This window comes from Zootoca vivipara, chromosome 9 (genome assembly GCF_965207765.1).
Source record: "Zootoca vivipara chromosome 9, rZooViv2.hap1.1, whole genome shotgun sequence".
Lineage (NCBI taxonomy): Eukaryota > Metazoa > Chordata > Lepidosauria > Squamata > Lacertidae > Zootoca > Zootoca vivipara.
The window spans coordinates 41,976,184-41,998,171 of record NC_142592.1 but is presented as its reverse complement, the minus strand read 5'-3'; the positions used below and the strand labels follow the sequence as shown (position 1 = coordinate 41,998,171).

The 21,988-nt window shown below is 44.5% G+C and overlaps 2 protein-coding genes across 17 annotated transcripts in view; one reads left to right on the top strand and one right to left on the bottom strand.

Annotated features, from left to right (window-relative positions):
• Positions 1–13,425, top strand: part of SGSM3 (small G protein signaling modulator 3) — a 30,372-nt gene extending 16,947 nt beyond the window's left edge. For all 4 annotated transcript variants that reach the window (XM_035127061.3, XM_088676647.1, XM_088676648.1 and 1 more), the window contains 16 exons: positions 863–1,006; positions 2,978–3,173; positions 3,830–3,975; positions 4,554–4,778; positions 5,356–5,410; positions 7,091–7,218; positions 7,446–7,601; positions 7,853–7,907; positions 8,109–8,158; positions 8,628–8,780; positions 8,972–9,042; positions 9,600–9,648; positions 9,929–10,014; positions 10,255–10,377; positions 11,671–11,731; positions 11,961–13,425. In XM_035127061.3, coding sequence (XP_034982952.1) covers positions 863–1,006; positions 2,978–3,173; positions 3,830–3,975; positions 4,554–4,778; positions 5,356–5,410; positions 7,091–7,218; positions 7,446–7,601; positions 7,853–7,907; positions 8,109–8,158; positions 8,628–8,780; positions 8,972–9,042; positions 9,600–9,648; positions 9,929–10,014; positions 10,255–10,377; positions 11,671–11,731; positions 11,961–12,041 — 1,779 coding nt within the window. In that variant the 3' untranslated portion in view covers positions 12,042–13,425. The remainder of the gene's footprint in view (positions 1–862; positions 1,007–2,977; positions 3,174–3,829; positions 3,976–4,553; positions 4,779–5,355; positions 5,411–7,090; positions 7,219–7,445; positions 7,602–7,852; positions 7,908–8,108; positions 8,159–8,627; positions 8,781–8,971; positions 9,043–9,599; positions 9,649–9,928; positions 10,015–10,254; positions 10,378–11,670; positions 11,732–11,960) is intronic.
• The window catches only part of MRTFA (myocardin related transcription factor A), a 91,220-nt gene continuing 82,605 nt past the window's right edge, over positions 13,374–21,988 (bottom strand). For all 13 annotated transcript variants that reach the window (XM_088676637.1, XM_088676639.1, XM_088676641.1 and 10 more), the window contains 6 exons: positions 20,267–21,373; positions 18,811–18,906; positions 17,863–18,021; positions 17,112–17,288; positions 16,718–16,778; positions 13,374–16,378 (listed from right to left, as the gene is read on the bottom strand). In XM_088676637.1, the coding sequence (XP_088532763.1) occupies positions 15,867–16,378; positions 16,718–16,778; positions 17,112–17,288; positions 17,863–18,021; positions 18,811–18,906; positions 20,267–21,373 (2,112 nt within the window). In that variant the 3' untranslated portion in view covers positions 13,374–15,866. The remainder of the gene's footprint in view (positions 16,379–16,717; positions 16,779–17,111; positions 17,289–17,862; positions 18,022–18,810; positions 18,907–20,266; positions 21,374–21,988) is intronic.

The following is a 21,988-nucleotide window of genomic DNA, read 5'->3' as shown; positions in this document are numbered from 1 at the left end:
AAACACCACAACCTAATGAAGGGGAAAGGACTTTGTAAAACTAGTAGGGAAGAGGAGGCAACTTTATAAATAAAGCAAAATGGGAGATGCCATTTATAGCGCTGTGAGTTCCTCCTTCAGATCTCATCATACCTTTTGCAAGGTACATATAGGCCACTAAAGTTGAGCCTTCCTCCCCCCCCCCATTGTAACTAATTCTGCCACCAGTCGTTGGAAGGTAAATATTTTTTTGCTTCAAGTAGGCAGGAATAAAAAGAATCACGGAGTAGAGACATCCAAGACAGCCTTAGGAACTTGGCAAGGCTTCTGAAGCAAAAGTCAACCCTTAAAGCAGGCTTTGGCCGCCTGGTACCATCCAGATGTTTTGGACTGCAACTCTTATCATCTCTGGCCATTCTGTTGGGAGCCAAAGTCCAACAACATCAGGAGAGCACCAGGTTGAGGAAGCCTGCCAATAGGCCCTCTCACAATGGCACCATTGATACTGTTTGTGGCAGTCAGGGTCTCATCCAGGCTGCTTTAGCGTGGAGAACTGCTAGAATGTGCATTGGCACATAAAACCCAATCCTATTTGGTACATTTTTATCTTGAGTGTGCAGTAAGAGATGTGCTGCTTACTCACTAACTTTGAGCAGTTCACTTCAGGTTGCAGCTGAGGCATTATACTGAATGGATGGAAGTTTGCATGCTCTTTGTGAGGCTTCCATTCTGAGGTGAAATGGCAGCCTCACACTACAGGCCTACTTTGTGGGGGGTGCAAAGAACGTAAGGACAGCCCAGGGGACTAGAGAAAGAAAAAAGATGGAGAGGATATTGCTAACTGAGTCTAGAATGCTAATCTGTGGTACTTGATTTCTGTTAGATTGAGAAAGATTTGCTCCGCACCATGCCCAGCAATGCCTGCTTTTCCAACATGAATAGTATTGGAGTGCCGCGACTACGCAGAATTCTCCGGGGACTGGCATGGCTGTATCCAGAAATAGGCTATTGTCAAGGCACTGGCATGGTAAATAAACCTCTCCTATTGTGGTTATATGTGAGTTGTTATTGTTTCCCTTGGGAATCTGTTCACAGCAGGTGAGAGGAATTCACAGGTACCTGTACAGGCAGCAACATACTTTTTTTTAATCCAGTAGAAATAATAAAATAAGTTTACTGCAGAGATGATGGCACCACTAAACATAATGTATTACTCCGGTCAGGAGTAGGATGACCATGGTGAGTTTTTGCTAACACCCAGCTGTAAGCCATAAAGTAGCCTGTTTCAGGTATAGCCACTGTAACTTGGAGAACCTCCACATCCCAAGAATTGCATAGCTGCCAAGTTATCCCTTTTTTAAAGGGATTTTCCCTTATGCTGAATAGGCTTCCTCACGAGAAAAGGGAAAACTTGGCAGCTATGGAATTGGAAGTAAGGAAATGGAGATTCCTACAGTCATCTGTGCAGTTAGATGTCCTATATGTTTCAACAGGGGGAATGAAGAATTTGTTATACCACATAGGTGCCATTTTCAGCAACATCCCTTTTGCCTATGTTATATTCACTGCAGCTCAAGGTCTTTGTGATGGGGAGAAATGAAGGCCATTTGAGTGGCAGGGCTCACCAAAGACTCTGGGACTACCGCTATTTGACTAGCAAAGTTATTAGCACCATAGGTTAAAATCAAAGTTTCTTTATGAACTTATGCTACATTGCTCCCTATTCATAACTCTATTTAGAATTTATTTAAATGATATGTAAGCCAGCCTGCAGCACAAGCTCCCACCTTGGCTCACATTGAGAGAGTGGCCCACCGTTATGCAATGGAAAACTGGCGGACAAGTCAGTCTACAGATATTAACCCTTTAGGAAGTGCAAGTAAGGGTGAACTGGAGGCGTTATCACTCTGTACACCTGAGGACATCCATTCCAACAAGCTAGAAATATCAAAAGGAGCAGACTGCTCTACAGAATTACCAGGCCCAAGGGTAATTTAATTCTGGGGATGCATTATTGCCCGCCTGACAAAAATGCTCTGGTTGTTTATGAGATGGAGAATGAAATCAAAAGCAGCATCCAATGAGGAAATGTAGTTATGAGTGACTTCAGTTATCCTCACGTAGATTGAATCAGTGTGTGTTCCTGTAACAACAAAAAAGTACAATTTCTAGACAGGCTAAATGACTATACCCTAGAGCTGTCGGTCATGGAGGTGACCCTGCACTTAATTTTAAGTAGTATTCAGGGCCTGTTGTGACATATAAGTGTCGTTAAACTCCACTATAAAATTCAGCATATATATTCGGATGGACAATTAAAAAAAAAGGTTTAGCACAGTCATGTATGATTTCATAGAGGAAACAGGGGCGGGGGAAATAAGAATTCCTTCAGAAAATGGAAGTTTCGTATAAATGAGAACAAAATAAGCACGAACTTGGAAAAAGAAATGATAACGGCAGCATTCCCTTCTGGTCAACCTTCCAGGGGTGAAATGCCAGTAGTGGACAACCAACTGCGCAGAGCAACAAATGTGCACTGTGCTTTTGTGTGGTAAGCTACTTCCCAGGCAGGCAAGTATCATAGTTCAAGGACACATTCCAACCAAGCAAAGGGACTTGAGGAGGATGTAAAGCAGGGCTGGTGGGGATGTGGTCTGGGGACTGGAGGCCCACAGTTGGCCCTGAGCCCAAGGATCCCTCTCCCTCTTATAGAAGAACTTTGGCAATTAATCAGTATATTAATAGCTCAAATAAATAACAGTTTTCCTGGAGTCACAGAGGTTTCCATTATCCCATTATTATCCTTTTACTGAAACTGAGGCTGCTTTGCATGAAAACAGAGTATTGCTCATTTGGCCCAAAGGTTCATCATCTAATATCCTGTTCTCACCATGGCTAATTATTTTCTATCCCTAGAATTCTGCTGCTGTGAGGGAGGGCACCAGTGGGCAGTTACAGGTGCTTTGCAGCTTATCTCCATGTTTTCCTCTCCTGCTAGGTAGTCGCTTCCTTGCTCCTTTTCTTGGAAGAGGAAGATGCCTTCTGGATGATGTGTGCTATCATTGAGGACCTGGTGCCGGCCTCCTACTTCAACACTACTCTGATGGGTGTCCAGACTGACCAGCGCGTCTTGCGCCATCTCATTGTGCAGTACTTGCCACAGCTGGACAAACTTCTCCAGGAACATGACATTGGTGAGAGCCTCCCTTGGGCAGCTGAAGGTTTTGAGCTTCAGGGTCCAACTCTCTTCTGTGAGCCACATTGTTAACACACTGTGCATGTGGCTGCTAAGGGAATTTAGTAGTGCAAATGAGTCAAACATGCTTTTGAGCATGAGTCACTTTAGCTTGGTATTTGGGTTGAAATGGAAGGAAATATATGCTTGTGTGCACATAATCTCTTGTGCTATTTGAAAATTCTTCTTTTAAGCGGAAATATTCTCAGTGGCTTCATTTGCTTGTTAATGGTTTGCTGTGAATGTGCCTATTTGGGCCACTTTACCTGCATGCTAGTAGCAAGCGAGCCACAGTCCTTTGCTTACTGTTCTGTCTGAACTAGGAATTGTAGGTTGTTTTGCCCCAAGCAAACCACAATCTGTAGGCAAATTTACTGCTTGGTTTACATTGTTTATTTGGCTCTGGCTTGACATAGTGAAAAGGACTTGAGAAGGGAGCTGTATTTGCCTGCACTGTTACAATCATAATGACATGGGTAGATTATTTGGAATAGATGTGAGTGTTCTCTGTTTTATGTTGGAAGTGGAAAGTGATTCTTTGGAGGGCAGGGGTATAGATTCTTCCTCGTGTGGGTGATTGGTAAACTAGAATTTCTTCACTGTCTCCATTCACAGAGCTCTCCTTGATCACCCTGCACTGGTTCCTCACATCATTTGCTAGCGTTGTGCATATCAAGCTGTTGCTACGAATTTGGGACCTCTTTTTCTACCAGGGCTCCATAGTTCTCTTCCAGGTCACACTGGGCATGCTCAGCATGAAGGTAACCGGCACTCCTCCGCTTTCCCCTCATGGAATGAGTGTTATATACAGGGACCGCTCTCCGGATTCCACCCCCCTAGGTATTTGGGGAATCCTTTATGAGAGGTGGTCTGTGTGTGTAAGGAAAGAAAAACAAAAAATGCTATATATTGTTATTTCGAAATCTGGGTGTGCAGTAGCACCTTTTGCCACCCGCTGTTGCCTTTGCTGCTTTTTTGTCTTCTGAATTATGCCAGAGAACTAATATATAGACTGGGATAATGATCTGTTTCAAGAAACACTTTGAGAAATAACCTCTGCTCTTCTGGTTCTGTGTTGGGCAAATTGATATGTGTGGCTGAAATTCAGTGTAGCATTAAGGAATTCCTTTATAGGAAAATAATTGGGTGCATTGGGAGATTAATGGAAGCATGCACTGATTGTTGTCCTGCATTCACCATGCAAACTTTCATCATGGGAATAGAGTTAGATGCAGATAAAGGGGCAGTGAGAATTGTTAGATGCAGATAAAGGGGCATTGAGAATTGCAATGGTATTCCAGAGCATAACACACAGAATGCCTTGTTCCCGTTAACGCAGGAAGATGAGTTGATTCAGTCAGAGAACTCTGCCTCCATCTTCAACACACTCTCGGACATCCCCTCTCAAATTGAAGATCCAGACGTGCTCCTGCAGGAAGCCATGCGTGTCGCTGGTTCCCTGACGGACGTGGCAGTGGAGACTCAGCGATGCAAGCACCTGGCGTACCTCATTGCGGACCAAGGGCAGCTGCTCAATGCAGGGGCTTCTGTCAACTTATCAAAGGTTTGTTTCTAAAGCTCTTGGGAATCACAAGTTAAAAAATATTTCCTTTCTCAGGCTTGGCTTCTGTTGCTTTTGTTGTTCATAGGTAGTGGTAGTGATGTTGAGTCAGTCTTGGATGTATTATTGAAGACGTGCTGTCAGACTTCCCATGCTTCCTGCTACGTCCAGTATAGCTTTTCTGGTCACCCATACTTCTCTTTTTCTATCTCCCTTGGGCTGGCATGTCGTTTGATGGGGAGGTTGTTGCTTTTGGCTTTTTGTATCTTTATTTTAGATCTTGTTATTTATGTGGAAATTGTTCCACATATTGCATATTCTTTGATGTTTATTGTTTATGACGACTTTCATTATGTTGCAGTTATGTATTATTTTTGCGTTGTAAGCTGTAAGTTGGAAGCTGCATTGAGCATGATTTGAACTGTGGAAATGTGGCATACAAATAAAAATTATGTATGTATGTTTGATGTAAGTGACCCACAAGATCTGTTTTACCATACTGAACATAATGTAGCCAGTCACTATAGCGTTTTTTCCTATATCCTCTCTTTAATGAGTCTTGGTCTTCTGTCTCTCTCAGATCGTGCGACGCAGGACACAGCGCAGGAAATCTGGCATCACCTCTCTGCTTTTTGGTAAGGAGAAATGCATGGGCATATTATTGCTACCCTGCACAGGTTGGAACTGTTGAAAGAGCAAACATGGTAAATGTAGAGGGCAAAACTTAGTGGGTGTCTGCAAGATTGGCTGTGTGTTGGCACTTCATACTCAACTCAACCATATTTTATTTATTTATAGTGTACTGGGATGTGTAATGGAATGAGCCAAAGAAATCCTCAAGCTTCCTTCCTCCTCCCCCCTCCCCCCGTTCCCCGATGCAGAATAAGTGGCTGAGGGTGGGAAAAGGAGTACATGAGTCAGAGGCACATTCAGGTTCATTCCAGCTTGTGCACATTGTGCTAAACTATGATTTAGTTTAAACATGGCCATAAATTGTCCTTGCACTATTGTAAACTGTACTAAGCACTCTGTTTGCCTTCAGGGTAAGTAAGGAGACACTTCTGTCTGCTGCCTAGATTCATCTTTTTAAAAATTAACCTCTTGGGAGTTGTGTACAAGCTGTTTATTCTGCTGTACGCAGGAGTGTTCCTCTTCAGTGGCTGTGATGGAACCCCAGGTGAAGCCCTTGCTCTTTGTCCTCTTTAAAGGTCCAGAGAAAGAAAGTAATATGAGACACACAAGTAGTATTTACGAGTAGCGAACTGCCCTCCTTACTTATTGATCCACTTCTGAAAGGCTGCACTACTTTTGAGACTATTCACTAATAAAGGTCTGTCCCTGAGCAATCCACTCTGCAGAAACCAACCTGTTTTTTAATCTGTGTAACTGTGCCATGGGGTTTATAGACCTTTAAATCCCTCACTGAAGTTGCTTTGTAGGGAGCTCAGGGCAGTTAACTTAGTTTTAAGTTTACACTGTAGGTGTGCCCTTATTTTATTTTAGCTTAAGCATACTTTTAGGGTTTTTTATGTAACCTTTGAGAAGGCCTGAGAAACTGAACCAGGCTTCGGTCTCTCTCTGTTCTGCCAAGAGGCTGGTTATAAAATGTATTTATGGGGCTTTGAGATGGGGCATAAGGCACACCTACAGTCTTTCTCATTTCATGTAGAACAAAGATTGGATTTTTTAAAAGAGCTGTTGTAATTAACATCAGTTCAGGAATAGAGTGGCACTAAAAAAATAAAAAGGAAAACACAATTGTTAGGAACTAGTTATGGGTGAAAATAAAGCAGCAAGTATTACATTGCCCATAATTCCTTGGAACACCCTTATGTAGAATAGTGTGTAGAGTTCTGTTGCCCTATCTTAAAAGAAATATCCTGCAGAAAGGCAACTAAAAGTTTAAACTTTAGGGGGGAAATATGACTAGTGGGGAAGTAGATGTGATTGAGACATAAAAAGATGGAAGAAATTCATCCTCTCTCATTATACTACAAGGGCAAGGGCAATGGTCTTATTTGCTCCTTTGTTTAGACCAACGATTTCTAACCTGTGGTAGCATGACCAGTGGCTAAGGAGTATGGGCATTGTAGTCCAAACATCAGCATTGTCCACAGGTTGGCCAACTTTGGATTAGACAATTGAATAGAAGAAGGGAAGTCCGTCTTTTTGCTATGAGAACAAAATGGAAATTCGGTGTACAGAAGAGGATGATGATGATGATGATGCTTATACCCTGCCCATCTGACTGGGTTGCCGCCTTGCTCTGTTTGAGTGATTTCCTTATCCTTCCTTTGTTTCTGCCTTCCTTTCAGGGGAAGATGACATGGAGGCACTGAAGGCCAAGAACATTAAGCAGACGGAGCTGGTTGCAGAGTTGCGCGAGGCCATCCTGCAAGTGGCACGGCATTTTCAGTGTGTGGATCCCAAGAGCTGCAGCATAGTGAGTAGGGGCTCTCCGACAAGAAAACCTATGCTTCCTGCTACTGAGATGGTTACCACTGTACCCAGTTTACTGAAGGAGGGGCTGGCTTGTGCAGTGTTGGGTGAGAGCTTGCCTCATGGGGGAATAAGGGAGGATACAAAGCTGGAAGAATGTCCTCATCCCTTGTTAATCTCTGCCTTCTGCTTGGCATGAATTCAGATTACTCTTGTTTGTCCCCCAACTAGGATTTGACTCCTGATTACACCATGGAGAGCCACCAGCGGGACCATGAAAGCTATGTGGCTTGTTGCCGGAACCATCGGCGACGGGCCAAGGCGTTGCTGGATTTTGAGCGCCATGATGATGATGAACTGGGCTTCCGTAAGAATGATATCATCACGGTACGATGGTCTGGACCAACAGAATGGTAGCATCATGTAGGGGGGTGGGGAAATCAGACATTATATGAATAAGGAACAACAAACACAGTGAAGTTTGTTTTTTCCCTGCAGTACACCCAAAAATAATTGGGGGCAACTTCTGCTACATGGGTATCTCGGCTCAGATTCCATATTTGCTCCCATACATTGCTTGCTGCTCCTCTTTTTCCTCCGTATGATCAAGTCTCTCTTACTCCTTTCAATTGCTGCAGATCATCTCTCAGAAGGATGAGCACTGTTGGGTGGGAGAGCTGAATGGCCTAAGAGGTAAGTGCAAATGGGATTTGTGTGAGGGGGGAATGGTAAGCAGGAGTGCAATGGTGGATTCTCTGCCCACTCCCAAACAAGAATATTAAATCTAGGGGTGGGGGCTACTTTCACACCCTGTGCCACTAATACTGTTTGCTTATATACAGGCTGATACCAAGACTAGATTGCTATCCTGTTATATTTCCCTGCTCTTTATAGGTTGGTTTCCTGCAAAGTTTGTGGAAGTTCTGGATGAACGGAGCAAAGAGGTAAAGTTTCCATATTAAATGTATGGTCCTGCTTCCTGCCATTAGTGTCTACTGTCCTCTGGATCCTTGTAAAGGACATGGTGGGGAAGCAGATGCTGGGAATCAGAGCTTGGGTCTGGGCGAGTGGGAATCACATGCTGGAAAAGTCCATACCTCTTAGTCACCCAATGACAATCTGGGTTACCTGAACACAAAACGATTAAATATAATCTCATTCTATGCAAGCTTTGTGCACTGTATATTTCAGATTTGGGAAATAGGAGATACCATTATTCCCCTACTCCAGTGGGAGAGGTAGAACATACAGGAATAAGGTGACAAATCCAAGCTCACTCAATAAATCCGTGGCAAAGCCAATAATTTGCCAGCAACCAGTTGGGAGGGGCAGTGAAAAGTTCTACCGTACGTGCCTTTCTGTTTGCTGTGGCTTCTCATCCATTAATGGAGGCTGTGCTCTTGTTCTTCTCAGTATTCCATTGCTGGAGATGACTCTGTCACTGAAGGTGTGACGGACTTGGTTCGAGGGACACTCTGCCCAGCCCTCAAAGCCATATTTGAACACGGGCTGAAGAGGCCGTCTTTGCTGGGGGGGCCCTGCCACCCCTGGCTCTTCATTGAAGAGGTAAGAGAGGCACTTGGTGTCAGCAGGGCCTTTAGAAATAGTATGGCAAGTACATGAGACCTCTGTGCAGCTGGCAAGTACAGAGGCTTCTGGGAGAGTGTAGTAATTGCAGGGGGGGGGGGACCTGCCGGTCTGTCACAATAAGAGACAGCCGTATCAATAACTCTGCTTGTGTGCTCTTCTCTCTCTAGGCTGCTGGGCGAGAAGTGGAGCGTGACTTTGATTCTGTGTATTCTCGTCTTGTGCTCTGCAAGACCTACAGGTAAATGTTTCTCGCATCAGTCTAGTGAATTAGATGTTCCCTGTCCGTCATGTCCCCTTCTTGGTGATACTTATTTTTCTTCTAATGTTTTCACATATTACCTTGTCAAACAAATAAACAACTGTTTGACATTTAGAAGACATAAGGCGGCCTTTTTCAGGGAAGTTTTCCACAGTTGAGGTTTTATTGTTTTTACTATTTTGTTGGGAGCCACCCAGAGTGGCTGAGGCAACCCAGATGGGTGTCATATAAAAAATACAGTGGTGGGGTGGTGGTTGTTATAGGCCAGGTTATTGATGTAAGATGGGCTAGCCAGTGTCCGCTGCATAGATTACTTGTAAATTGAGGCTTTCTTCAAAGGGCTACAAGCTTTTAGTGGTGTAGGTTCCTAGCAAAGTGGCCTGTGTTGAAATTTGCAGGGACTACTGAGAATCATCTTTGCAAGGAGCTGTTGCTTCTGTCCTGTGTGTGGCACTGGGTAGGGCAAACGTCTGACTCTCGCTTGTTTGGTATCAGCTGGATCTATTAATTTACGATCTATTAATTTACTGTTCTAGGTTGGATGAAGATGGGAAAGTGCTAACTCCAGAGGAGCTGCTTTATCGGGTAAGCTGTTCTAGTGTTTTAATTGGGTGTGGTGATGTCACGAAGGTGTCTTTATGATGGGACAGTTTTGTTTTCAGGGTCTAATGATGGGGACCTGTGACGAGCCCAGAGGGCTGTGTCTTCCAGCAGGTGGCAATCTAGAGTCCTTTCACGCTCATTGCCTCTAAGGCCCAAATGCTTTGGGTAGAATACCTTTTGCTTGCAGTTTGAGCTTTTTGCCTCCCAGGGGAGAAAGGCTGCTGAATAAGAATCCATACAACTCCCTTTTCCCCCCTTGCAGGCGGTGCAGTCTGTTAACATGTCCCATGATGCAGTACATGCCCAGATGGATGTGAAGCTTCGTTCTCTTATCTGCATTGGACTGAAGTGAGTCTTCCAGTTCTTTTTCATACAAGGCTGCTTTTGTTAGCAGAGAACAGGAGCCTAATGGGTGGCTTAGATTGGGCTTCATCAGCTGGGGCTGTGAGCTGGCAGCCTAAGGTGTGATCTGCTCTGCTGCTTCCGAGCCACAAGGTCTTCCACCTTTTATTTTCCCTAAGTTTCCTTATGCAGTGGCAATGGAACGTGTATGTGTGCTAGTAACTTTCCCCGTGCCTTGTTTTTCAGTGAGCAGGTGCTGCATTTGTGGCTTGAGGTGTTGTGCTCTAGCCTGCAGACCGTGGAGAAATGGTTCCATCTCTGGTCATTCTTGCGCAGTCCTGGCTGGGTGCAGATCAAGTGTGAGCTCAGGTGGGTGGAACCTCCTTTTCCCCACTTTATTTTACTGCCTAACTCCACCTCCTGGTAGCTGCAGCCTTATGAAAGTGAATGAAATCATACTTGGCTATGTCATACAGGGAGAGAGGGTATGCCAATTGCTTTCATTGTCCAATCTTAGCTTCCTTGGGAGGAATGGGTCTTTATGTGCAAGGCTAATGGCAGTACATTGTGATGAGCTCATCAGTCATTATCCTAGCAGAATAGGATTTGATTTTTTATCCCCCCCCCCTTGCCATCATATACCACCAAACCTTGGCTGCCACAGCCAGCATCTCCAGAAAACAGAAAATAACCAGTTGTCACAGCTCACATGAAGATGCATTAGCCAGGCTGGCTCATGGAAGAGTAAAATAAGGGCTCATCCACCCTTCTGGTTGTCCCACCACTTTCCCAATCCCTGTTTGCTGCTGGATTGGGTCAATCTGCAGAAAACCCGATGTTCCATTTCAGCGGTAAATGGGATTTTCCCAGGGGAAAGCAGTGGGGCAAGCAAAAGTGTGGACAACTACTGTACTAAGAGTGTACAGTAGTGCACTCAGTGTTTCTACATTGGGAAGGCTTTTCACCTCAGAGGATCAAGAATGAGAAAAGATAAACACAGGGGAATGGGTACACTTGAGCTTCAGCTGTAGTAGAGCTGAGTAGAAAGCAAACTACAAAGGAGTTAGTCTGTGTGCAGCAAAACTAGGAGAAAATGTACTGATTACTGAAGTTACCTGAGTTTTGTATTTCATAAGGACAGTTAGACCTGGAAGCATGCTTCTTCTGTTAGGAAAAAAGTTGTATGATTCACCTACGGTATGTTCTTACACAGCTGTCAATTGTGCCTGTGGAACTGCCAAGTGCTCTTAAGTAAGGATGCTGGTAATCCTCTTTTTAAAATAAAATATTGTCTCTTAAATAGATGTGGCAGTATATATTACACATGAGCTGTGTTAAATGTGAGGTGACTGAACAGTTCAGGTCTAGATTTTTCTCAAGGGTTTTTTAAAGAGCCACTTTTTTAAAACACCTTCAAGCGCCTGTTTTCTTTCTTGCTTATTCACTTCTTTAAAATGTCAAATGTCTTGAAGACTTGATTTGTGGCAGTAGACAGAGATGCAATTCTTGTTTATGGAACAAGCACAATTTTTAATTGTAAGAACAGAATGAAGTAAATGTGTCAGAACAACTTAATTTGGATTTCAGTTTGATTACTTTGCCTATAGTGTTTGCATAGCCCCCCTTTTAACCTCTCTTAATGGTTGATATGTTCTGTTGCAGAGTCCTCAGTAAATTTGCATTCAGCCTTTCTCAGGATTGGGAACTCCCTGTAAAAAGAGAGGTAAGCGTGTGTCCCTTTAGTCAATCAACAGCCCATGCATTTGCATCAACCCCAGTTTAGGGTTAGATTGTGTCCTCTCTTATAGCAGGCTAATCTTTGTCCCAGCCTGGACCCTTTTGTTTTCCAGGATGGTATGGTGGTGGGCCCTGAAGCACACACAGTACATACATACATACTGTATTAGTGAGAGTGGGGAAATGTGCAAAAACCCTTTGCCTTCCTTTTTTAGGAGAAGAAGAAACCACTGAAGGAAGGAGTCCAGGACATGCTTGTGAAGCACCATCTCTTTAGCTGGGACATAGATGGGTGATTCTTTGGCCTCTATTTGGACTTCTTGGATGACATCAAACCATTGGCATATTCTCCTCCCTTGCAGCCTGTTCCCCCTTCAGTCTGTCCCTCTCACCAACAGTCTTTGCTAGTCAAGAGTTCTCTTGTGGACTGGTATCAGTTTGCTTAACAGGTGGGCAATAGCATATTGATGAGAGCAGGGGTTGTGCTGCATTGTTTGAAACTGTGGCTGTCTAGCTTCCCTTTCCCATGGTGTCAGTAACTTGGTTGTGCAGATTATGGAAGTCATGTACCACTCAGGAGTCTGCGCCCCTTGGATACCAAGCCTATTCAAGGCCTGCTGGTCTGGGCAAGAGGGAAGACAGTAATGTTAGACAGATTCATATATGGGAGGGAGAGGAGATCAACAGATTGCAAGTTCCTCCAAGGCTCACTTTATTTATGATGCTTATTTTGTTACATACAGCTAACATGTGAAACACCCCTTATTAGTGTGTCTCTGAAAGAGAGAGACTGATTCATGACTAGTTTTCCCAGGTGCTACAGTGCATGAATGGCTGGGCTACTGCCACAAAGTGCCTAAAATGGCTAGCTGGTTTAAAACTGCATTGGTTGGCGCAGCAGGAACCTAGCCTTTAATTCTGGCTCTTAGCTGAACAGCATCAGTTGATTTTAGCCTGGAACTTTATAAAGAAAAAGAGATTACCAAAAGATGTAAAATGTATCCAGAAATCTCTGTATATTTTGATGTAGCTTAGCAGGAAATGGATTCAGGACCGAGATGGCTCAGGGAGTCAACTGCAACCTACACTGATGATGATGGTAGAGGCTGCAAGACAGGAGCACATCGTTTAGGGAGCACAATCACTTGTCATTTTGGTTTCTAAGTAAATTGCACATCTTGTGACTAAGACAGTAATAGGGAAGTAGGACTGCTCTTCAGATGCCTTATTTCTGTTCTCCTGAGTTATGTGGGAAGTATTAGTAGTTGGAAGGAATAATTGACACTTCTGCGAATGATTCTAGGATTTGAATATTAAGTAAATCAGCCTTGAAATACTGTGTTTCTTCAGTGAATAGTAGTGTTACAGTCTGGTCAGCTAGAATATACTGACTGTGACCTATATAAGAATAGATTGCAAGTCCCTTTCCCCATAGTTGCATTCTGTTCTACTACTGGATAATTTGCCACACTACTTTCAAGGTGCTGTTTTTAGGAAGGAGAAACTGTCGCAATAGTGTGAAATGGCTCTTCATCCCTCCACAAATGTTGAATGCCTTTGCTGTCTTTTCACCATGGCACGTATCAGTATCCATTTTGCCATGACCAAAGATGAGATGTACAAAGATGTTACAACACAATTTTTTTTAATAAAATGGATTTTTCAAATAACAAAAAATAATTTGATTTATCCATTATATTCATTCCATACCCTTTTCCAGTTGCATGTTCACTCCAGGTCCAATACTATAGCACTGTGTAAGCCTCTTGCGGGTGCTGATAACCCCTTTTCATTGATGCATAGTGGAATAAGTGTGCGTGCTAATCAAATACAAGCAGTGGTTATCAGCAGAAGAGTGTGTACATTCAAACCAAAGGAAGACCCTTAGACTTTGTTTTACTTTGGGGATAAAAAGGAGAATTTAGGGAACTTATTTTATAAGCCATGTGTTTTTAGACACTGGCAAAAGAGCCCATCTTAATACCAGTCACTTTCTCGTTCCACAAAAGAGTAGTATTCCTACAATGGGCTTAACCGTAGTGCTTTTCTTCATAATTTTACACTAGACATGTTTACCCTTTCAAAACCAGGCAGCTGTTGGGGATAGCACCTTTCAGCACAAACCCGCTAAAGCTGCCCTGATCTGACCAACAAGTACCTTCCAGTCTAAACTTATTAACTGCTCTTAGTCTGAAAACAGGTAAGATGATACTACTGAACCAGATCCTCTCCCCACACTGAAGTTGGCTTATTCTTATTTTCTATACTGTGAACAATCCCAAGTCTAGACCAAACCTTCCCAATTAGTGGTAAACTGAGTGACAATATTAGTAGTAGGTCTTGAAGAGTATACAAGAGATACGCCACCTTCAGCAGCCATTAATCTAATTTCCAAAACAGTCACATTTTACTGAATGAAATAAGACTCACGTGCAGTTGGCCATTTCAGGACAATGGCTAATCACATAACTAATATTCTCTTCAAATCCATTCATCATAAAAGAGGGTGTATAGGATATGTTATGTAGACTTGATAAAATATAAGAGAAACAGAAGGGGCTCTTGGATCCTGTCAAATGACAGGACCCTTCTTCCTTCTGCTGTGGGGTGAAAGGCAGTGCCAGCAGACACATTTAACTACGTATTTTCTATGGGAGGGGAAGAGACTAATAGAAATACAATTTCCTTTGAGTGACATGTGCAATAAGGCTAAAACTGGTAGTCTAAGGACCAAATCCTCTTCCCCACCAAACCACAGGCTAAAATACCAGCTCCCCAACAGTTTACCACACAGTAGGAGCTAAAGGGAAGTAACTACCTCCTAACCAGGTAGATAACTTCATCTGCTTTCCAAAAACAAAACAAGTTTTATAACGGCTATATACAGAAATTTTACCAGCTATAACTGAAACCAGATATCAAGAGGCAAGACTGTGGTTTCTAACCATCCTCTTAACCACACAGCAGCAGGGACTATGGCTACAGGAAAGTTCCTCTGTGCAATGAAAGACATGCAACTCCTTAGGCAAACAGCACCAAAAACTCTTGCCACAGAGAGGAGGTTAGTGCTCATGCTCTTGGAGATCAGCTGAACTCTCCAAACGGAAGTGGAGCCACAACCCTTAACCTACAGCCAAGACCAGACATCCCCATGACACCAACCTCCAAATCAGAGAAAGCTATACTTCATATGCAGGAAAACCCTTGGGAGGAGTAGCTGAACTCAAACCCATGAACAGCATAAGCACTAGGAACAGGTGCATAGTGCAGCTCATCTGCTCCAGTACTTATGTTTCCCAAAGGCCCAACTTCACAGAGCGCCACCACTTTGAATAAGTAAGTTCTAGCCAACTAGGTTTCATAGGCAGGGTTATTAAGAGGAGGCGGCAGAGCTATTACAGGGGGCTAGGAGTATCATCCCCAATGCAGCTGTATTGATTCATAACCAACTGAGTGCCTGAGACAACAATGTCAGGTGAGATACAACAGCTAGGGCATACAGCCGCCTCTTAGGTTTTAGTGGAACAAGGGCTACATGCAGGAATTATCTAAGCTGTGGCACATAACTTGGACTTGGCTTTCTTGCCAGGCAGAAAGCACCTATACTATGGCATTGTTAGGGAATTGCTCTTGGAACAGGATGCTCATCCATATAAGCAGAAACCTCACTAGTCCTGTACTCATCCTCCCACCTCCAAAGATGGCCAAAATAACTTTTGCCAAGTTAAAAAGAAGTGCAGTTGCTTTCTAACTAGGCAGACTGAAGGTCAGGAAGGAAGCCTGGTTTCTCCATTAAGTTCTTCCAAACTGCTTTTGATTCTTGGCTTTGAACTAAATCCTCAACCCCATTCCATTCTGAAAACCAACAAGTCATACAACTGGTGCGACCACTGAACATTTGAGGAAAGGACCATGCCTTAGTCCACCAAAAGCTATGAGAAGTGTGGTAGCTTGCCTGAGGTTGAATCAGAAGACATCACTGGTACGTGCCCTTGGCTCTAGCTTCATGAAAGCCGGTCAAAATGCAGGGCTCTTAAGAAAGAGGAGACTTTCACTTAAGAGCCCACCCATGTCCTACAACCCAGCTGTACTGCTCCGCTGAAGTCTGCATGCTCAGAGAGCTATAAGCAAGAATCCCAGTGCAGCTGTAAATCATGTCCATCAAGGAAGTCTGTGGAGAAGAGGCTAGGTGTTGCAGTACTGAGGGGGGTGAGGCTCATCACTGGCCCTCCTGACAGCTCCAACCAATCCATACTGTCCAAGTTAGCCTCTCCCAGGTCCAAGCTTGGTTCCCCAGTAGGCTCCGGGGCAAAGTGCAATTCTGATGTGTCCATGGGTGAAGATGGGTGGTCCAGGATAGCTGAACTGCTTAGCATCTCGCTGTAGAGGTCAATTAGGGACAGAGGTTCAGGTCCATCAGGGCCAGCTGTGAGCAAGGGGAGGCCAGTGCTGCTTACCAAGAAGTCTTCCAGCCTGCCTGCTGGGGTGGGATTAATAGAGCTGGTGTGGCTCATGGGCACCTGCAGGGGGAGCTCTGAGGAATGGTGGCTGTTGGACGGAGAAGGGCATCCTGGGGAAATAGTGGCGCCTTTCCTTCCTGGGGAAGATTGCTCCTTGAACTGAGCTGAAATCTCTGAGAGAGAAAAAACAGTACTTAAATCCATGGATGCTTGCAATATTTTTACTGCTCCTAAACATGGCCACAAGTCTCAGGGCTGTGCAAGTGCTGCACACACCAATGGCTCAAAGAACCCATGAGCACTGCTGCAGATTAAGCTGCTACATCCTTTTGAAATCTGCTAAGTGGCACAAATGTCTCTTTCAGCACCAAGTGTACACAGAAACCTACAAAGGAAATTTGTCCCTTAAACTGGCTTCAAACAAAGGCTCATTAGTATTCTGTTTCAGATGGCCAGCTTCACTGCTGCAGAAGCTACAGAAGTCCCTAGCATAATCCAAATTCTCTACTTACCTCCATGCTCAATTAAAATGTCAAACAGGTCATCCATTTGCTGACTGGAACACCCATTTTCCTAAAAAAGAAGGGACGGGTGCTTATTTAGACATTGCATTCACCAGCTATGCAGCAACGCTCATCTTCCAATGATATTTTGGCCAAGCTGCACATTCACCAGACTGTCGGTGTCACTTAGCAAAAATGGCACAACCACAGCCCTGGTATGAAGGGTGGACACTTGCAATCTGTGTCCTACCTCAAATAAAAGGAAGATGGCTCTAACCCTAGGGAGGCTGTTGCATATTTGATTCCTGAGAATTTCAGTACTGACAAAGTGTGCACTATTTTTGCAAAACAGCACCAACACCAACATGCTTCTGATTTATCAACACAAAGAAGCTACTCTCACCTCAAGGGGCTTTGGCTGCTGCTTCACGGCCTCTTCATAACCTGGTGGTTCTTTCATCAACACAGAAGAGGCAGGGAGAGGCAAAGGTGGTGGAGTACCAAAGAAGGATGAGTTCTGCTGCTCAAGATCCATTTGGGGTGGAGATGGAGGAGATGGAGATCCTGGCTGTGAGAGAAGCTGTGAAGAAAGAAGAAGAAAAGCAATGAACAATATTCCCAGATGGGCCATTTGCAAGCATCCTCAACATACAAGCCTCCCTTCTCAGATAATTCACAGCTACTTGCACCTCGGTCAAGGGTATACAATGCATGACCTCATCTGATTCAACATTGACTTGCCTGGCTCAGGAAGCACTGCATTTCTGCAACGCAGCAATTTTCCTGCAGGCCAGATCCAAGTCCCCTTTGCAGAGCGCAAAGTTTCTCATGAAACGTTCCCCACCAATCCACCCCTGCTTCACTTCTGCAGTTATTTGTCAGTTATGGGAGCTTGAAAGAGGTCAGGTCCCAGTGCCTTGGAGAAGCAAGTACATGTATACATTTCCAAATACCTCCCCTAAACAAAAACAAGATTTCAACCAGGAAGTCATATTTCTTCTCTTGGGAGGGTTACCTCTTACCAATCTGCCCCATGTTGGAAGCAGCATCATTTCAGTAGGACACACATTTCTAGAGGCCTGGCCTATAACACCTGTTGTCTCACGTTCCCCAACATATTCATCTGAATTTGAGTGGGGCTTGTTGGCAGATACCTTTTTGGGCATGCTGGGCTGGCCAGTTTTACCACTTGTTTTCAGCGGTCCTTTGTGAAAGCCATTCACGAAGAAGGGCTGCAAGTTGGGGGGCGAAGAAAAAGACAAGACTGTTTGAGGCAGCTGCCCAGTGACTATCTGCAGGCCTGGCTTCTGAACCTATGGAGAGGCACAAGGGATAGGAAACAGAAGGAAAAAGTCAGACTCAGGCTGGCCCAAATACCACATGCCAAGTGTATTCCCAAAGTACCCAAGCAAAGCTGGGCACAACAATCCTCAGCAAACAAGAAAAAAGATTCTATGCTAAAAGAAACATCCTAGATGAGAAGCATGGCAATAACAGTCCCTCTGAAGGAGAAGGTTCATAGCTTGGGAGTATGCCTGGACCCATTACTGTCATTTGAGGCTCAACTGGCATCAGTGGTACTGAGTATCCTCTATCAGCTTCAACTGGAGGCTCAGCTGTGTCCCTAACCTGGATAAGTGGAGCTGCCTTTGAAGACAGCTTGGAGGTGTCAGGTTATTGACCAAGGTGGGATGGTGTTTGTTTATGACATTTATATACCATCTTGATTTTTCATGCAGCTCAAAGAGGTGTGCATGATTCTCCTCTTCCCCATCTCATCCTCACAACAACTCTGCGAGGTAGGCTAGGCTGAGAGATGGTGACTGGCCCAAGATCACCCAATGATCTTCATTATTTATTATATTATTTACTGAAATTATATACCGCCCTATACACGGAGGTCTCAGGGCAGCTCACAGAACAAAACTCATGGCTGAGAGGGGATTCAAACCCTGTTCTCCCAGGCCCTAGTCCAACACTCTAATATATAACACCACTTCTGGCACAACTGCACTGGATACCAATTAGTTTTCAGGTTCAATTCAAAGTGCTACTTGCCCTAAAATGCAAGATGTTAGCTGACCACCTGTTTTGTTCCCTACCTTCTTAATGGGCTCCATTGCCGGTGGCTGCAGAGACGACTGGGAGCTGCTTACAGGTTGTTGGGTAGATGCTTTCACAGGTGGTGAGGACACTCTCTGAGAGAGAAGGATACACAACATTTTAGAGGTTTTTAACACACCCCACACCTGAAGAGTCAATCTTTAGAGCTAGTTGCTACAGACACAAATTAAATATGAAATGACATTGACAGAAGTCACACGCAGGAGTGGAATGGGTGTGGAAGTATTAACTACAGGGCGGCTGGGGAAGCAGGGTCAGTGTCACAGGGAGCATAAAAGCTGGGCTTGTAAACCCAATGAGATTTCTGGGAGTATGGGCAGGTGCATTGAATCAAGAATCAACAATTATGGTTTCCACTGTCACACAGACTTTAGCATGAAGTGGCAACAAAAACCCCAAACTGCTGATTTTTCCTTCACTGTCAGACCAGCTCTTCTGCTGATGAACCAGTAATTCTGCCACACACCCATTTCGTTTGTGCTCTCACTGACTCTACACTTCAGGAGGGCCCTTCTCCTTTCCTCAACCTCTGCTCACTTTCCTAGGCCTCATAAACTCCCCCAGATGAAATTAAAGAGCTGCTGCTGTTAGGGGCCTTTTCTCTCTCCTCACCCCCCCCCCACCAAGATACTTGAGTTTTCTGGGGGAAGCTTTAGCTCAACTCCAACTCACTCTAGCTCTACCCTGGACAAGTGTTTTAATAATATAAACAAAGAACAAAAGAGTTGCTGCGAGGAAAGAAAGTAAAGCTGGAAAGGAATTCTGCAGGCAATATTAGCCTTCTATCCTGGTCTTGAAAATAAGATTCCTGCTCTGTTCTGGAACAAATTAGGTCCTGTGTAGAGGTGAGTTCAAAGCACTGAGAACCTGCCCAAGGCAAAGGAGTTGAAAAGTTGTGAGAGAAAATACATTTTGAAGAGCCTCTCCACAAGAGCTATGAAAAACTAGGAGTAGCTCCTTTGGTGAGAGAGGCTGTGTTCTTAAATTGTGTAGACGCATAACTCAGAGATATGAGTTCAGTTCCAGACCACTGCAATAAATTGAGTTTATAAATTGAAGTTGTACTTCTTTTTTTAGTTTCCCAGTGCACATAAAAGTTAAGTTCACACTTAACTGCAGGGAGGGCCAGAGGGGGGAAAACCTGGCTCTAGCCTGTAGCCAGAAGAGGGATGGCAGTGGCGGAGGGCTTCCTTCAGGCAACTCAATAATTGTAATCAACCAATCAATACATTGATCTTACTCCCAAAGAGAATTCCCAGCCATTCTTTGTTGAGATCATTTTGTGCTGACATGCCACTTCCATAAGCATAACTACGGGAATTAAAACTATTCAATTCTAAAGCAATGTGATTTGAGTCTGTTCATTATTTGAAAGCCCTCCTCTGGTTAGATAGACAGCCTTGAGTCAAGATTCATCACTGCATGTATACCTACCCTCAATGGCAAGGGACGGCTCCCCACTTTTTCCTGAGGCGAGAGGCCCTGCCTCTCAGCATTCTGATTGGTCACGGTGAGAACTATGTGAGTGCCAGTGGAATCTGTGATGAGGGTGGGGGGAGGGGCTCCTTTGATGAGGTTACTGAAGCCTGCACCTTGCTGGCCAATGAAGAAGCTTGAGGTCTGGCTTGGCGGCTCAGTTTCGGCAGCTGGCACCTCTTGCTTCACCATCACTGCTTTCTTTGGCACTGAACTTGCATCTGAGGTGTCCATTTGGCTAGTGGTCTGTGGGGGTTTTGATTGGTCAGTTTGGCAGTTGGGCTGCCCTGAAGATTGGCAACTCAGAAAGTCCCTTTCACTCTTGACACGGGTGCCAAAAGTTAGCGGCTCAGGGATTGTGGCCGTGCCCTCTTCTCCAACTGACGTGGCAGGCAGGACCTGCTGAGAGCGCTTTTCTCTCTCCAGCTGCAGCTTCAGCATCTCCACCAGCTGCTGCTTCTGTTTCAGCATGCGGGTGAGCTCCTCAATCTGCTTATCTTTCTCCTGCAACATCTGGTCTTTATCCTGGACCTCCATGTCTTGCTGGCTGTTGTTGTAGCAGGGATCTGCCTTTGCTGATGAATTGAAGCTGCAAGTGGTGCCTTTGGAGCTCTCTTCCTTCACCAAAAATTGCACTGGAGATGCTTGCAAGGTAAGCTGAGTCAGGGGAGAGGTCACCATCTCCCCAAAGGCATCACCACTGGTCGAATTCTCATCCCCGGCACTCATCAGGGAGCGCTCTGAGGGGGTGGGCGACACAGGAGGAGTCGAGCCTGTGCTACCAAACTTCATCACACCATTGCCAGCGACTGTGGCCACAACAACTTCGGCTGAAGTAATGCCAGTGCTCACCAGGGCAGGCCCTGTACTCAGCCTGGCAGCTGGGAAGGCAACCACCACATCCGCAGCCTTGGGAAGAATTGCCGTATTGGGCTTTGGAGCAGCAGCTGCTCGGCCAGCTGCACCGTTCTGCTCCTGATAAGCCTTGAGCCGCTCAATTAGATCCATCTTGGTGCCTGACACAGGCAGTGCTCTTAGCTTCAACTCTTGCTTCAGCTCTGCCACCTAACATAAAACAGTTTGCAGTCAATCAAAAGGCGTATCGCCTAGAACAATCTCGTTTTTACAACACCTACTTCAATTCGTATGCAGTTCCAAAAGAATCTAAAATACTGTAAGAACAATACAAAATAGTAATTAAAATAACTAGCTCATCTTCTAAAAATTTACACAACTGAACAGGCCTCAATAGGTATAATCATCCTTCTGGCAGCAATGCTGTATTTAGCACAAAGATGGTGAACCTCTGGCCCTCCAGGTGTTGAACTCCAGCTGCCATCATTCATGACTAAGGTGGCCAATGCTCAGGGTTAACACAAGGATGAGTTCAATGATATCTTGAGGGTTACAGGTTCTCCATCTTTCATTTACCACTTTCCGCCAGGTCCACAACTATCAGTCCAAGAGTTTCTCCACAAAAGCAAAAAGGCCACTTACTTATTCAACCATCTGGTCTGAATACCAATACTGAAGCCATCAAGTTCAGTGCCAATAGCAGTAACAGCACTTATTTTAATGAATTTATATCCTACCTTTCTAAAAGAAAATATGTGCTCACACTTTCTTGTAACATTTATATCCCCACTTTCTTCATGAAACACCAAGCTGGCCAATAGATGC